The sequence below is a fragment of the Asterias rubens genome, chromosome 16 (genome assembly GCF_902459465.1).
Source record: "Asterias rubens chromosome 16, eAstRub1.3, whole genome shotgun sequence".
Lineage (NCBI taxonomy): Eukaryota > Metazoa > Echinodermata > Asteroidea > Forcipulatida > Asteriidae > Asterias > Asterias rubens.
In genome coordinates this window covers 5,159,568-5,174,999 of record NC_047077.1, presented here as the reverse complement: position 1 = coordinate 5,174,999, position 15,432 = coordinate 5,159,568, and the positions used below count along the sequence as shown (strand labels likewise).

At 37.9% G+C, this 15,432-nt stretch overlaps 2 protein-coding genes across 3 annotated transcripts in view; one reads left to right on the top strand and one right to left on the bottom strand.

Moving 5' to 3' along the window:
- The first annotated feature begins 200 nt into the window (after positions 1-200).
- Positions 201-13,558, top strand: LOC117300595 (RCC1-like G exchanging factor-like protein). The gene is made up of 13 exons (XM_033784258.1): positions 201-371; positions 1,014-1,324; positions 1,767-1,899; positions 2,614-2,742; positions 4,654-4,772; positions 5,507-5,591; positions 6,122-6,232; positions 7,028-7,098; positions 7,921-8,008; positions 8,485-8,658; positions 9,284-9,369; positions 10,525-10,607; positions 13,475-13,558. Exons 1-12 carry the CDS (start codon positions 293-295, stop codon positions 10,600-10,602), a joined length of 1,464 nt encoding a protein of 487 aa, XP_033640149.1. The 5' UTR covers positions 201-292; the 3' UTR covers positions 10,603-10,607; positions 13,475-13,558.
- LOC117300594 (myosin-IIIb-like) overlaps positions 12,497-15,432 on the bottom strand; it is a 38,424-nt gene continuing 35,488 nt past the window's right edge. For both annotated transcript variants that reach the window (XM_033784255.1, XM_033784256.1), the window contains one exon: positions 12,497-13,642. In XM_033784255.1, the coding sequence (XP_033640146.1) occupies positions 13,488-13,642 (155 nt within the window). In that variant the 3' untranslated portion in view covers positions 12,497-13,487. The remainder of the gene's footprint in view (positions 13,643-15,432) is intronic.

Below are 15,432 nucleotides of genomic sequence, written 5' to 3'. Positions count from 1 at the left end.
CTGTACTTCACAGCATGCGAAAACCACTACACAACATCCACCGTTAATGTTAAATAGCGCCACCATGAGGTCTAGGGGAGAACAAGTACTAAAAAACGACGGCTGTTTTATGTAGTATTTGCCAACTATGGTTGCTTGTGAATTACATTGCTTTCTGCAAAAAGCCGTTGATAGTTCGTCAATGCGAGATACATGTGTCTGCTTGTGTGTTTGGTGTAGTGTTTTTACACTTCGAAATCAGCTGTGTTTTCAGACGTTTTTCCTACAAAATACAGTCTTCTTGCAGTCCAAAATGAAGTGCTTTTTGTGCTTTCAGTTACTGAGGTCTTCAGGGTTTATGACTTGGCACCCAACAAGTTCAACATTATCAAGTGAGTCAACAAAGTGAAGTACTAGCATGGGGACAGAATGGTGGCGCCATACGGAAAGTTATCCCTTATATGAATGATAAGACCAATGATTAGACCCAGTAACTGGGGTGCTAGATTCCTTTTTCTCGAAATCTTGACATTATCGGTATGGCGCTAGATTCCTTTTTTTCGAAATTTTGACAGTATCGGTAAAAAAAGAAAAATAGCGCCCCAGTTACTGGGTCTAATGAATGATGCGTTATAGTTTTAATATCAAAATTAAATTTAGTTAGCCTTTATTAAGGCCTAAGTAAAATACAATTGAAAACTATTTCTTTTTATTTTTGTGCTGAATTCGTCGTTTGGAATTTGGTTGGGTAAAAATCTGTCGGTTGCCGATCCAGTAACTCACTGGGGCGCTGTATTTTTTTTTCTCTGAAATCCGGCTGCCACTTTCTCTAGCCAGTCTAGGTCAAAATGACGGAAAGATAGTTGAGAGAGGCACAGGCAATTTAAACTAGTAAACTATATCCAAAGTAAAATTTGTATCAAAATTAGGAAAATTAAAAATAAGCCGTTTCGAGGTCTATGGTTTAATAATGGTGGTCTTGACATTGGTTTATATATTATTTATTCTTCTCTTGTACTTTTTTTGTACACAAGGAGTACCCATAATAAGGAGACAGTTTTTCACCACATCCTTAACAACCTTATCGTCGCAAACCTCCTCTCGATCCATCCTGCCTCCGTCATCTGAGGCTCAGAGACGAGAGGAGGAGTCCAAGGAAATGGAGATCTCGCAGCTCGTTGGAAAACACAGAAAGCGTCAGAATCGAGTCTATGTCTGGGGCTTCTCGTACACCGGCGCCCTCGGGGAAGCGTCGTTCGTCAAACCAAAATTAAAGAAAGGAAAACCTGTAACCAGCCGAAGGAAGTATCAGACAGCACCGTACCTGTTAAATCAAGACAGAAAGGTACCTTATGAGGGCTATAGGCCAATTGCAAAATGTGCAGCGCACTTGCTCGCGCCTCTTCTGTCCGCCATTTAGAGTGTCAAAAAAATGCGCACAAAGGGATGGTACACGTGTGTGCATCTACCATTTCTGTGGGAGTCCATTTCTTTCGTGCACGTTTTGACACACAAAATGGCCGACAGGAGACGCGCGTGTATGTGCATATAGGGCCTAAAACAATTTCAGTTAGTTTTTTGTTTGTTTGTTTGTTTGAATGACTTCCCGTCAAAGGGAACTCGGCAAACTCCCACAAAGGAATAAAACCCACCTAGCTGGCAACAGCCAATAACCTTGCAATTCAAAAACCCAACATTCAAAAGCTTCCAGACCATTGAAATCTTTTTTGAGAATACCCATTATCATATTTTCACTGCATTCAATGCATACTTTAATTTTATTTCAGGTGATAACATCTGTTGCCTGTGGTTATGGTTTTACTCTACTGGCTAGCAATACATTGGAAACCACAAAGGTCTGGGGTACGGGTATTAACACGGACTCTCAGCTTGGGTACCAGCCTAAGAGTATACAGAAAGGTAATAATTTGAAACATAGGCTGTATCCGAATTGGTGGCTACGGCTGCGGCTACGACCGTTGCCAGAGAAGTTGCTACGGGCGTCCTATGTATACTTCAATGCATGATGACGCAGCGATCCAGCAGTAGCCGTAGCCGCCAATTCGGATACGGCCATAGACCTTGAGTTTTTCCGACAACATTGATTTGTTTGTTTCTCCAAGAAGAAAAGGCATTCACATTTGAGTGTGCACCTATTTCTCTTGTGGATCATGAGACAATGTTTGAAACGTGTCCCGTTTGCTACCAAAGTGGTCATGTAGTATGCACTGCAGTTAGTTGCATCCAAGTTGCCTGCAAAAGTTGCCTCGTGTGACAAGGTCCTAAGGTTTATGTTTACATCAGCAATTTGCATCATGATATTCCTTAACATTGTGGGCCGATGGCTATATCAACCCCCAAAATCACCTTCTTTATTGTATTACCTGTCTAAAAATGTACACTTTCACTTGTAACTCACCTCATTAATATTTACTCATTGTGTGAGTAACTCAATATTTACTTATTGTATGCGTAAATTCAATGTGTCGCTCAAAATTTACTCATTATTCACATTATTGCAATGTTAAGTGGCTATTTGCATTTATTCCAAATATACTCATTAAGTGCGTAAGTCTCTTGTTGACTAACTAATTGCAATTCTCAATACTTACTCAATGCTCGCATTCTATACAGATGAGGGACTGGAGTATATTCTTGCACCTGTCCCTATTGATCTACCCTTAACGAGACCAAGATCAGCTCGAGTCACCCAAATAGCCTGTGGGAGAGCTCACTCACTCATCCTCACTGACACGGAAGGAGGTAGGTCATCATTGAACTTTTCCTTGGAGCAGCTGATTTCCTCTTTTTTAAATCTCAGTTTTACCATTCAAAGTTGAAAAATACTATAAACAAAATCCTTGAAATTTGGTAATTTCCTCTTTTTTGGTGAAGTTACAGTTGCATGCCTGGTTATAGACTGATCCATTAAAGGAACACGTTGCCTTGGATCGGACGAGTTGGTCTTCAAAAAGCGTTTGAAACCGTTTGTCATGAAATGCATATATATATGGTTGGAAAGATGTTTTAAAAGTAAAATATAATGATCCACATAAGTATCACTAAAAAATATACGGTTTTCATTTTACGTCGCGAACTAACACGGTCGGCCATTTATTGACTCCCATAAATGGCCGACCGTGTTAGTCGACGAGGTAAAAAGAAAACCACGCAATTTCGAGGCATGTTTGTGTGGATCATTGTATTCTACTTTTACAACATCTTTCTAACCATAACGATTTTAAAACGGTTACAGAACGCTTTTCAAGGACCAACTCGACCGATCCAGGGCAACGTGTTCCTTTAAGCCCCACCCACCACTACAACTGAACTAATAACTGAACTTATAATGGTTCTTATAAAGCCATACATATCCTAGGCAGGGCTCGAATTTGAGGGGATAATCCACAAGACTTGAGAGCCTGTAGCTCAACATTTTTACTCGACCAGAATTTATTTTACGAGACCAGATTCAAAATGAGTTGAACAAGCACTCAGAGATTGTCATGCTACTTTGATACACAGAATTTAAAGAAATATCAGATTGATTGTCAATATTTTCCACAAAGCTACTACACAGAGAGTTATTACCGTTGTTTTTGTCAATTGAAAAACACAAGTCCGGTCAAGAATTTACTGGCCTAATGTCTAAAGTACTGACCTTGGGCCTTGCCTTGGGCCTGTGGTCAAGCATTAATTTACTGCTAGGGGGCACCCCACTAAATAAACTCCCGTAGCATCCAGTGCAAAATGCTTAATTCAAAAATCGCAAAAAATACTTAGAAGTCTCACAGCTTTTTACAGTGAAAAAATTATTCATTGACTTATATTTTGACCTTTATCCTCTCCTCAATCCAAACTATGAGTAGGCCCCTTCACAATCTGAGACAGTGACAGTAATGCTTCTCAGATTCAAATTTTGGGGCATGAAAACTGGTATCTTATAACCACATTATTTGTAGTTAAAGACAGTGGACACTATCGGTAATTGTCAAAGACCAGTCTTCACAGTTGGTGTATCTCAACATATGCATAAAATAACAAACCTGTGAAATTTGAGCTCAATCGGTCATCGAAGTTGCGAGATAACAATGAAAGAAAAAAAAAACACCCTTGTCACACGAAGTTGTGTGCTTTCAGATGCTTGATTTCGAGACCTCAAATTCTAAATCTGAGGTCACGAAATCAAATTCGTGGAAAATTACTTCTTTCTAGAAAACTACATGACTTCAGAGGGAGCCGTTTCTCACAATGTTTTATACCATCAACCTCTCCACATTACTCGTCACCAAGTAAGGTTTTATGCTAATAATTATTTTGAGTAATTACCAATAGTGTCCACTGCCTTTAAAGGTTTCTTAAAATGCTTCATATTATCGAAAGCTGTTGTATGCTTCTCACTTAAATTTTTTAGAGTGATTACCAAGTGTATACCTTCCAGTTCTAAAAGCAACAAGAACGTTAAGTAGATTTATTCCAGTTTGCCTTGGTACTTGAACGAATAAATAATTTTTGTCATTAACTCAAATTTTGTTTTGTTATTCTGATTTTGTTCTCAAAAGTCTGTTTGCACTGTAAAGAAGAAAACAATCAGTAATGAAAATAATTTTGATAATTGCTTTAACAACAGTAACTCTTTATTTTCAAACATTGCATATTTTTTGTGCTGTGTAGTTTTCAGTCTTGGCAACAACGTTCATGGACAGTGCGGGAGAACGGTCGTTGAAAAGGAAAACTACAGTTCCAACAGAGTCATCCATAATGTACAAGGAATTGACGGCAAGATTAAACAGGTAAATTTAAAACTTTAACAAGTATTTAGAATATTTATAAATTTTGGTTTGCTGTGAATATGTATTGTTATAACGCCCCTTTTAAGTATTATGTCTTATGATTGGGTTAGAGCGTGTCATATGACAGTCTCATTTTTACTTGAAAGTCGCACAAACGTGACATTCTATGCAGACAGCAAACAATCAATGTACTTTTACCCGTGGCAACCAATATGCATTACTCATAACAACCAGTGTATACAACCAGTCACATGTATACCCATAGCAACATCAAATTTCTTGGTATCTACATCACCAGGCACAATGTACATTTCCTTAGGGTGTTATAAAATAAATCTTGACAGCTTTTACTCATGCTATGGACAGGTAAAACTACAACTCGCGCCATGATCCTTAGTGCATTTAATTTTCCCTTGGCTACACCTCGAGTAAAAATAAAACATGTTAAAGATTACCTCAGGAATGGCTTTTTAACCGTAGCACTCGAAGCAGTCAATATTTGTTTTCTACATACAGGTTGGCAGGTTTGGCTTGTGGTATAGAGCTTTCACAATATATGAACACACTCTGTTATTTACAATGACATTTTATTTAAAGTCTCTCATATTTTACCATTTGAACAGGACTTGCAGTGCCTTACTAATCACAGAGCATATCCTAGCTTTCATGATAACATGCATTTTCTATAAAAGTCATTTCTATTTTCTCTCCATTTTCCTTTCTGCACGTTTTAGATTCAGTGTGGCCATGACCATAGTCTCTTCTTAACTGAAGAGGGCGCTGTGTATAGTTGTGGTTGGGGAGCAGACGGACAGTTAGGTGAGAACAGGAGTTTTCGAAATTTTTACAACAGAAAAACACATAAAACTTTATTTGTCGTTCGGAGAAATTATCAGGGGACTGTTTATAGTCTATTTAGCAACTGTTTACAGCTAAACTGTCCCAAGTCCAATACAGCGCCTTAACTAAGGTCATTGAAGATTGGCTGAGAGTTGTGCTCATGTTTCCGTTGTTTCACCCCAGCAAAGGCCACCAAGGCAAGTTTTGCATAAATTTTGTCAAGAAGTGAGGTAAAAAGGTTGTATAGTTCGAAGGTTATGTGATCTGTGTCTTGCAACAATATTATATTTCTAATAACTAGAGAATTTGAAATAAATTTACTCTTCTAAAAACCAATGATGTACCATCCCTTTATGATCGTTTTTTAAAAACTAGAGGTTTGGAATTAATGTAATCTTCCGAAAACCAAGGATGTACCATCCCTATATGATGTGTTTGTTGAAAACTAGTGGACTGAAATGAATGTACTCTTCTAATAACCAATGATTGTACCAACCCTTTATTTATAGGTCTTGGTCATTATGAGAGTGTCGATCTTCCAATGAGACTTGAAGGAGATATTAAAGGAGAACGGATTGTGGAAATTGCTACCTTTGCAGACTGTTGCCTTGCTGTGTCAGGTAAGGGTAATAGGATTGTCCTAAGTAAGGATATTTGGGGCAAAGGGGCACTCTAAGGTGAGGGCGACAAGAAAAAAAATTATGTTCACAATCCTCTTAAACTTGAATAGATTGCAGGGTGGTAGAAAACATGATATTGACCCATTTCACCTGACGTCGTCAGCAGAAGAATCTTGAATGCGCCATACTGGTGGGCAATTTCACTGTGCGTTTTTATATATAACTCTATGCTGCGCGTTATGCAGTAAAGTGTGCATTTTAGGCGACGCGGCGTTAATACATGTAAACCTAACTGCCCACCAGCATGGTGAGCGTGGCATTTGTCGCCGCGTGTGATGCGCGTGCAAGGGGTCAATAGGTAGGAAGTTCTAAAGTGCAGCAGTCTGAGCGGAAAAGCTATTTTAATATCTCACAGAATTTACTTTTGGAACATATACAGTGAAGGGATGAGAAGATGTGGCAAGTCAGGTCATTTTTAACAATGTTTTATACTATCAACATCCCTCAAGTCCTCTTGTTAGTTTCATGATCATTAATTTTTCGAATAATTACTAAAGGTATACCCTCCCTTTTGGACCTTGTCACCACTCTTTTATTCCCATGATCACCCCCTTTGTTCCCCCTTACATCGATGTGTACACTAAGCACTATATACTCAGTACGATCCTGAGTTCTGTGAAAATAAAATCCACAACCAAATCACTCTGGTGGGATTTGAACCCACAATCTTCGCTTTGCTAGAGCACATGGTTTGTCACTATGAGAAATGTAACATTTCTATAATTGCGATTACAGATAAAGGTGAGCTGTTTGGATGGGGAAATTCAGAATACAATCAACTCAATTCCATCACGGATGAAACACAGGTAAATATATAGAAAACCCCGGACTGTGCAATACAACAAAACAAAACTACAATTTCAATAGATGACAAGAAACACAGCAAAATGGTGAAACAATGAAATCACCCAAAACAATTGACCCCAAATTTGAAAATTAATAGACCATGATGGCATGGTGGATTTTTTATTATTTTGTTCAGTATCATTTAAAACCATAAAATCATGTTCCTGAAACCACCCAAATCAGGTTTATTTTAATATCTGGAACCACAATAAGTAACTGTGATTTGGGGGTCTTGAAAATAGTGTTGTTGACTTTGACAGTTTTCAAGATGGAATTATTTCTCTAACTGATTGATACAGTGTGAACTTTGTATTCGGTGAGCTCTCAGAATTAAACAAATTGTTACCATTATTTGTTTACTCTAACATTGATTGGAGCAGGAGTTGAACCTGCAAACTCCGGATTAACATACTGGCAGTCTACCAACTGAGCTATTTAGCCTTGTTGTTGTTGGCAGTGTCCCTATTTTGTCAACATCTTTGTCCAGAAGCCATTTAACCAATAACTGTCCTTTAGCCAGGGATCACACCCCGTTTACGGTACAACCAGTGAACCAGCAGCAGAGAGATCACCTTTAGAGGATGTAACTTTTAATTTCCAATATCGTGATGGAAACTGAATGGCTTAAATTTAAATAATCTTTGGTTGAACAATAAAAAAAAAATATATAAAAATCCTGTACTTGATCTTGTACATGAACGACAGCCCAATAAACAAAAGACAACAAATTACGTTCATTGATTTTTACTCTTGTGTTTTAAAATGCATGGTGTTTTTTCCAGGTTTACGAGCCTCGGCATCTTCCATTTACTGGAGTAGGGAAGGTTGTGGGTGCAGCTACTGGAGGGACTATTTGCCAGCTTGTAAATGGTAGGATCAATGCTATGATCTCATGAAGCATTTCTTTGTATACAATTTGTTCTAGATGATAATGGGTTACCTTCCATGCCTGTGGTATGTTGTGCCTATTTGGTTATGTGCAAGACAGAGCCCAATTTTTTACCAACCGAGGTTGGAAAACTAGGTAAAGCCATCAATGCAAAGCAATAACAGATGGCCAAAGTTTGTAACAATGTCACACAACTATTCAAAAATAATGTTGAATTTGTTGGAAACAAAGCAACCAATCATGAGAGATATTTTACTTAATTGAAAGTTTGCACAACAATTTTATTTCAATCAGAGCATCTGTTAACAAAATTGAATATTTTACTAACATTCGGCATTCCGTGCTGAAAGGTCTATAGCCAGGGGAAAAATTCAGCTTGAACCCTGGCTAGCAGTCAAGGTGTAACGTTCAAATCCCTTATGGTTTACTTACTAGATATTTGATTATTTCTTACTAGACACTGGAGATGTGTTTGTCTGGGGCTATGGTATTCTAGGCAAGGGACCCAAGCTAAGCGAGAGTAAATGGCCAGAACACATCCCGTCCATTTTGCTGGGACGAACAAAACTCAAGCCCGATGTGAAGGTCACCCAGGTGCATTGTGGTCTCCACCATTTTGCTGCAGTCACAAGTAAGTGTATGCCTTCGCTGGTCCCGCGGTGATTGTGACAACTCATCTTCAGATGAGTCTTAGTGCTTTATCTTAGTGCTTTTTGAAATAGAGTTGGACATTTTGGACCAAATTTGTTTAAGTTTGGCCTAAACACGTTGAATTAAAAAAGGTTTGAACCACCCAGCCACCTGAAATGATGATGTTTGAATATTGAATGGCTTCATAAGATAATCGAGTTAAACCTGAAATGATCCTCATATTTTTAGATTCACCACAACATTAGTAGTTTTTATGTTTTTTTCCTAGCTTAAACAAATGACATTTTAGTTTAGTCAGGAATGAAATTGATGATCTTGGCCAGGTGGGTATTAGAAAAAGAAAATGTACACAGCAGGAATTTAATTCCTGATTACTTTGTTTACATATTATATTTATATTTCAATATAAACCACAAGGGAAACTGACTGGGTAAATTTTGAAATGATATTTATATTTGTAAAAAAAAAAGAAATCAGGATTTTGATTTCAATTATTTATTGTTACCCACCCATCGACAATTTCAACAAATATTTTTATTTATAACATTTGCTTTTCTAAATGACCCTTTATCTAATAATAATATAACTGACACTTGTTTCTTTAGATGAAGGAGATTTGTACACATGGGGATCGAACGGTACTGGTCACTTGGGTCTGGGAACACTCGCCAACCAGTTCTTCCCTCTTAGGGTGAGTATATATGGATTTGAATATTAATATGAGTGCGTTTGAACTTCGCTCTTGATGGGGCACAGCAATTTCCCTCTGGTTAAGGGGCTCTTTTTTTGAGGCAAATGTCACATTGTACATGTATTGGAACTTTGCAAAGGGCACCACAGCAAAAGCACCACAGCAAAAGCACAGGGCACCACGGCAATTGCTGTGGGTGCCTTGGGTTCTTTCGAGGCCTGGACATCATGGACTTTAAACTCCTACTCGCATGGGTATTGTGCAATCATTTGCAACACATTTTGGTGAACACTTCATTTTTAAAAAGGTTCTTCGAACTGGATACGAGAGTGATATTATCTTGTGGTGTTAAAGGGACACGTTGCCTAGGATCGGACGAGTTGGTCTATAAAAAGCATTTTGTAAACGTTTTTTTAATAAAATGCATATGGTTGAAAAGATGCTTTAAAAGTAGAATACAATGATCCACACAAATTTGCCTCAAAATTGTGTGGTTTTCCTTTTACTGTGCGAACTAACACTTTCGGCCATTTATGGGATGGGAGTCAAAAATTTGACTCCCATAAATTGTCCACCGTGCTAGTCGCGGGGTATAAGGAAAAACAAAAAATTTCAAGGCATATTTGTGTGGATCATTGTATTCTACTTAAAAAAAATCTTTTTAACCATATGCATTTTATAGCAAACGGTTACAAACGCTTTTCAAAGACCAACTCGACCAGTCCAAGACTTAAAGACAGTGGACACTATTGGTAACTGTCAAAGACTAGTCTTCACACGTGGTGTATCTAAACATATGCATAAAATACCAAACCTGTGAAAATTTGAGCTCAATCGGTCGTCGAAGTTGCGAGACACTAATGAAAGAAAAAACACCCTTGTCACTCGAAGTTGTGTGCGTTTAGATGGTTGATTTCAAGACCTCAAATTCTAACTCTGAGGTCTCAAAATCAAATTCGTGGAAAATTACTTCTTTCTCGAAAACTATGTCACTTCAGAGGGAGCAGTTTCTCACAATGTTTTATACTATCAACCTCTCCCCATTACTCATTACCAGGTAAGGTTTTATGCTAATAAATATTTTGAGTAATTACCAATAGTGTCCACTGCCTTTAATATGGTAAATGAATCATTGGTTATGTTCCTTCCATTCAGGTATCTGTTGCAGCCGATGTAACCTCAGTGGCATGTGGAGTGGATCACATGGTCCTACTGACTAAGACAGTGATTTGATTCAGGTATGTGTCAATCATCAGAGAAACTCAAACTTTCATCTGAATTCGAACTTTTCCAAGTCTGCCTGGTAAACGAAAAAGGTTTTTTCTTCTCTAAATTAAATAAGTCTGGCTCTTTGACATTTTTGATCTGCTTCTTCTTTAACACTGAGGAAACTGTTTCAGGAAGCTCCCTGGAATCTAGTGTTTGAACATGCACTAGAGAAGCTTTCTTTGTATTTGATATTCAATAGAATTTAAATGATATTAAAGAGCCAATAAAGGATGATCTCAATATTTCAACTATTACCTTTTTATGGCCAAATAGACATCGTAGATACCAGTTAATAACCATTTTACTCTCAAAATTTGCATTTAGTAACGAATAACGGCTTTTTTAGTCAAGAGTCAAAAACGGCTTATCTATTATAATGACCTCTTGACGCCAGTGACGATATTCCCCTAATTGGGTGTGAACACAGGTCTCCAGCTTTGGCAAACTGAGGGCGCTATTTTCCACACCAAATAGCCACCACTGACGTCACGATTCCTTTGTCGTGCAGGTTTGTTTGACCCCGCGTTTTTCTGAAATTTGGCTGGAAGTGTTCTGTAGAAAAACCATTTTTACCATGTTTTATCGTGAGGTAAGAGACTCGTTATATTTTTTTAATGTTTCATATGGACTCCATCTATTAGAAAACTGTAATATCTATATATTTTTTAGATCATCCTTTATTGGCTGTTTAACAGGTACTAGACTCAGAGCCATCAATTAAACATCAATTTGTTTTAGTATACAGTTAGGTTTTATTATTCAAATGAAAAAAATAAAGACGACCAGACTTGTCAAGTGGTGAGTTTACTGGCCCGACACTAAAGTCACTGCCCTTGGGTCGCGGCTCAGGTTAAAAATTGCAGCCCTGCTAAAGCCTTGTTCATACATTGTACTTCCTGTGAATGCTAATGCAATACGAAACTGGACTTCGCAAACACATAATTTGCAACAGCTGAACATTTGCAGCGAAGGCAAAGATTTGGCGTAAAAATTTGCTTTGCGTTCTCGGAAACCAGGCTCAAGACAGAGTCAAAGCCAAAGCTCTGGTTAAAAAAGGGATGTCAACCACTCCTGTGGCTAGAATTAGGTTTTTTTCACCCCCCCCCCCCCCCTCCACCAAGAAGACAAAAATTAACTTCAAAATAACATAAATTCAAAATAATCATCCTTCACAAAGGCCTTTATTTGAATATTTAGAGTATTTAATAACCTTTCATTAATTTAAACCATATTATTTATGCCAAATGCGATTCATTTTTTATACATAAGATACACAATGTTTTCAGTTGATACAAAGAGGTACAAGGATATCCGCAAAATGCAAGCATTCTTAGCAAAAGTAAATTCATGAGGAAAGAATGGCCACCAGGCAAAATACATGTAGAAAGGTAGTTTTCACTGGTGCCCATATGCAGGCTCGGTGAAGTGGTAACAATTTCTAAGTAATATTGTTGTGGCCAGGCGATCCCAGGAAACATGACTTGGGTTGCTTACTAACAGAAGTAAAGACAAAATGTTTCATAAACATATAAAGGTAATCTGGTCTGAAACAAATCCAAGAAAAATTTCACAAAACTGCTTAAAGGCACTGGACACTATTGGTTATTACTCAAAATAATTGTTAGCATAAAACTTACTTGGTAATGAGCAATGCGGAGCTGTTGGTAGTATAAGACATTGTGAGAAGCAGCTCTCTTTGAAGTAACATAGTGTTTTGAGAAAGAAGTAATTTTCCACAATTTGATTTCGAGACCTCGGTATTAGATGTTGAGGTCTGGAAATCAAGCATCTGAAAGCACACAACTTCGTGTTACAAGGAAATATTTTCTTTCATTATTATCTCGCAACTTCGAAGACCAATTGAGCTCAATTTTTATGCATATGTTGAGATACACCAAGTGAGAAGACTGGTAGTGTCCAGTGTCTTTAAGTAGACAATTTTTCACTCTGATGGCTCAGTCATTAAAACTTGAGTCTGGTGCAGCAGACCACTCGCCCACAACACAACAAATTTGCTCAAAATATCAGTCTATTGAACATTTTAGACTGACTTCAACCTTAATAAGGGCCGCGTTGCATTCAAAGAAATAAAGGGGAATCCTAGATCCGTCAGTTATAATTTGAAACAAAGTATCACAATTTTGTTTTACTTATTTTAAATACAATATTTTGTATCAAAAACCCATCACAAGCATGTCAACATATTACATTCTCTTTACTTGCAGTATTTATTTTAAATTATTGACACCATTATATATGAACTGCAGTTAATATATAAAGCTTTTGACTTGCTGCCATCATTTACATGTACATGTATGTCATGTTCATTGTGTTGATATAACATTAATGAATACTAGTTGTCATTCAATTAAAAGGCACAAAAGCTTGGCAGGAATAAGATGCACCCATAAAATTCTTAACTTTATAAAGTAAATCTTCATCAAAAACCAGCAAAATGGAAATGAATTTGCCCAGCCTCATGCAAAGTGTCATCAGCCAGGGTTTTCAATTTAAGTCATTCACAATTTCAAAAAGTTAGCAATTATACAAATTGTTGCATGCTGTGATGAGGTTCATGGTGTTAGTACACCGGGAAGGGCCAATATCACCCCAGGGCGCTATTTGCCTCGTCTTCCGCATTGTCTTAATCCTCTCTAATCCAGAAGAGCTAATCTCAGATAGTTTTTGTATAATCAACCTCAGTGTACAGTTTCCAAGAGTGGGCGACTGCATCATCACAGTGTGATATGTTGAGTTTAAGATATTGAAATACTTTGTCCCGAAATCATTCACAACAGTGCCTTACGTTTTTTTTCTTAATCCTTTCTTAACCCAGATTGAGCTAAATCTCAGAAGATTTCATCAGCCTCTCTGTCGCGCTGTTGCTGCTTGGCTTTGGCCCAGACACGGCGCCCTCCATTGGCGGAGTAGGGATCTTCCGTGGCCGAGGGGTCTCCCTGATTGGCATCCTGGTTTCGCTTGAGGCTCCGCTGACGGAAGGCAGCTGCAACAGATAAGCAAAACATTCAGAAATTTATTTTATGTTCTGTTTATTTTCTGCACAGATGAAATATTCACCGCACCCATTCTTGAGCAATCTAGTGGACATGTTTTGTTGTTCATGGATTTTTTGTAAATACCGGATTGTGAGATCGGAATGCGCGTGTCGTAATTGCTATGTCTTTTGGATTGGATGTACGCCAGTACGCCTTTCTTGTGTACACTCTGTCGCAAGCAACTTGCCTGGGGACTTAATTCAGCCTGCTAGACTTCTAGGCTCCTCGAGTTAGGTGTAAATATATATCAAAATACACAAAACTAAAATGTGGTTGAACTTGACACAACATGATTACCCGTTTGTGAGATCGAAACGCACATGTCTTTTTAATTGCCATGTCTTTTGGATTGGATATCTGGAAGAAACCTAGACTGGGAAACTTGTCCGACCTCTAGACCTCGAGGTGCCCCCAAGTGTAAACATGTAGAATACACAGCTGAAGTTGTCATTGACACAACATGATTAAATGTGATGAAAACATGGCTTAACTCTGGGCAACATGATCAAAGCGGAGATGACTTGGGTCACTTGAATCAAAGAAGAAATTCTGTGAGTTACCTTGAGACTCAAAAGGTGCACTTGTAACTTTTATAACTATCGTAAAGAACAACTTCTGCTACATGTACTTTGGATCTTAGTGAAGCTTGGTTGTGTACACCATCACAATAATAATGCACCGAAAAATTCTGTGGCATGCTTTGAAACTCAGGGAGCCTACATTATCGTCATTGTAACTATCGCCAAAGATAACTTCAGATACTTTTGGATCTCAGTGAACCTTGGTTTCGTACACCATAGTGATAACCATCTTTTGTGCATGGATAAATTCTACGCGTTGTATTGAAACTCAGGGAATCTACATCTAAATCGCCATTTATAATGGATATGGATGTCAATAAACCATGGTTTTGTACACCATTGTGATAAAAATCCTGTGCATACACATGGCATAGAAAAGTTCTGTGAGTTGCCTTGAAACTCGGTAAAAGCCTACACTCCTACATGAAAAGTCCAGCTGGGATTTAAATTTGACCAACTTGAATACAGATGGATAGACACGGAACAGAAGGAGCTGTGCCTCTTAGGTTTTATTTCTGAGGGACCGTCCAATTCATCCCATGACCATGTTGAATCAACTACGAGCATATTTAAACACAAGCAAGCCTGACAGACTCTTCCACCTGTGCTTTATTTCTATGGGATCTTCAAGCCATACTTTTTGAAAGAACAGTTAAACGTCACGCCGTGTGTAATAATCAACCTCGATGTCTGACAAATTTCCCAGGCATAATTTTGATACAAAGTCGTCATCCTGAACACAGTTTCCCGAATACCTGCCTACTGCTTGTCAACTGGAGAGCAACCCTATGGTCGCCTGTGTTACTTAGGGCAATGAGCATGTGTATCTGAAATCTAGTTAATTTGTGACTCTACTTTTTGACATTTGTAATTAGTACAAAAATATTACAACACATCAAGTTACGCATGTCATTGAAGAAACCAGCTGTGTAATGTGGAATGGAATGATGAACCATAGGGCGTCACATACATATTTGTAGAATTGTTGAACAACACTTCAAAACAAAATGTTATTTTTGTTACTCAAAATAACTCAATGTTGAAATGCCATAAAAGTCCTTCAGAAACTACATTGAAATTGAGGAATCCGGCAGTGTAATGTTAGTAACCACTCATGCAAATTTATGCAAATTTATGCAAAGATCCTTGTGGTATAT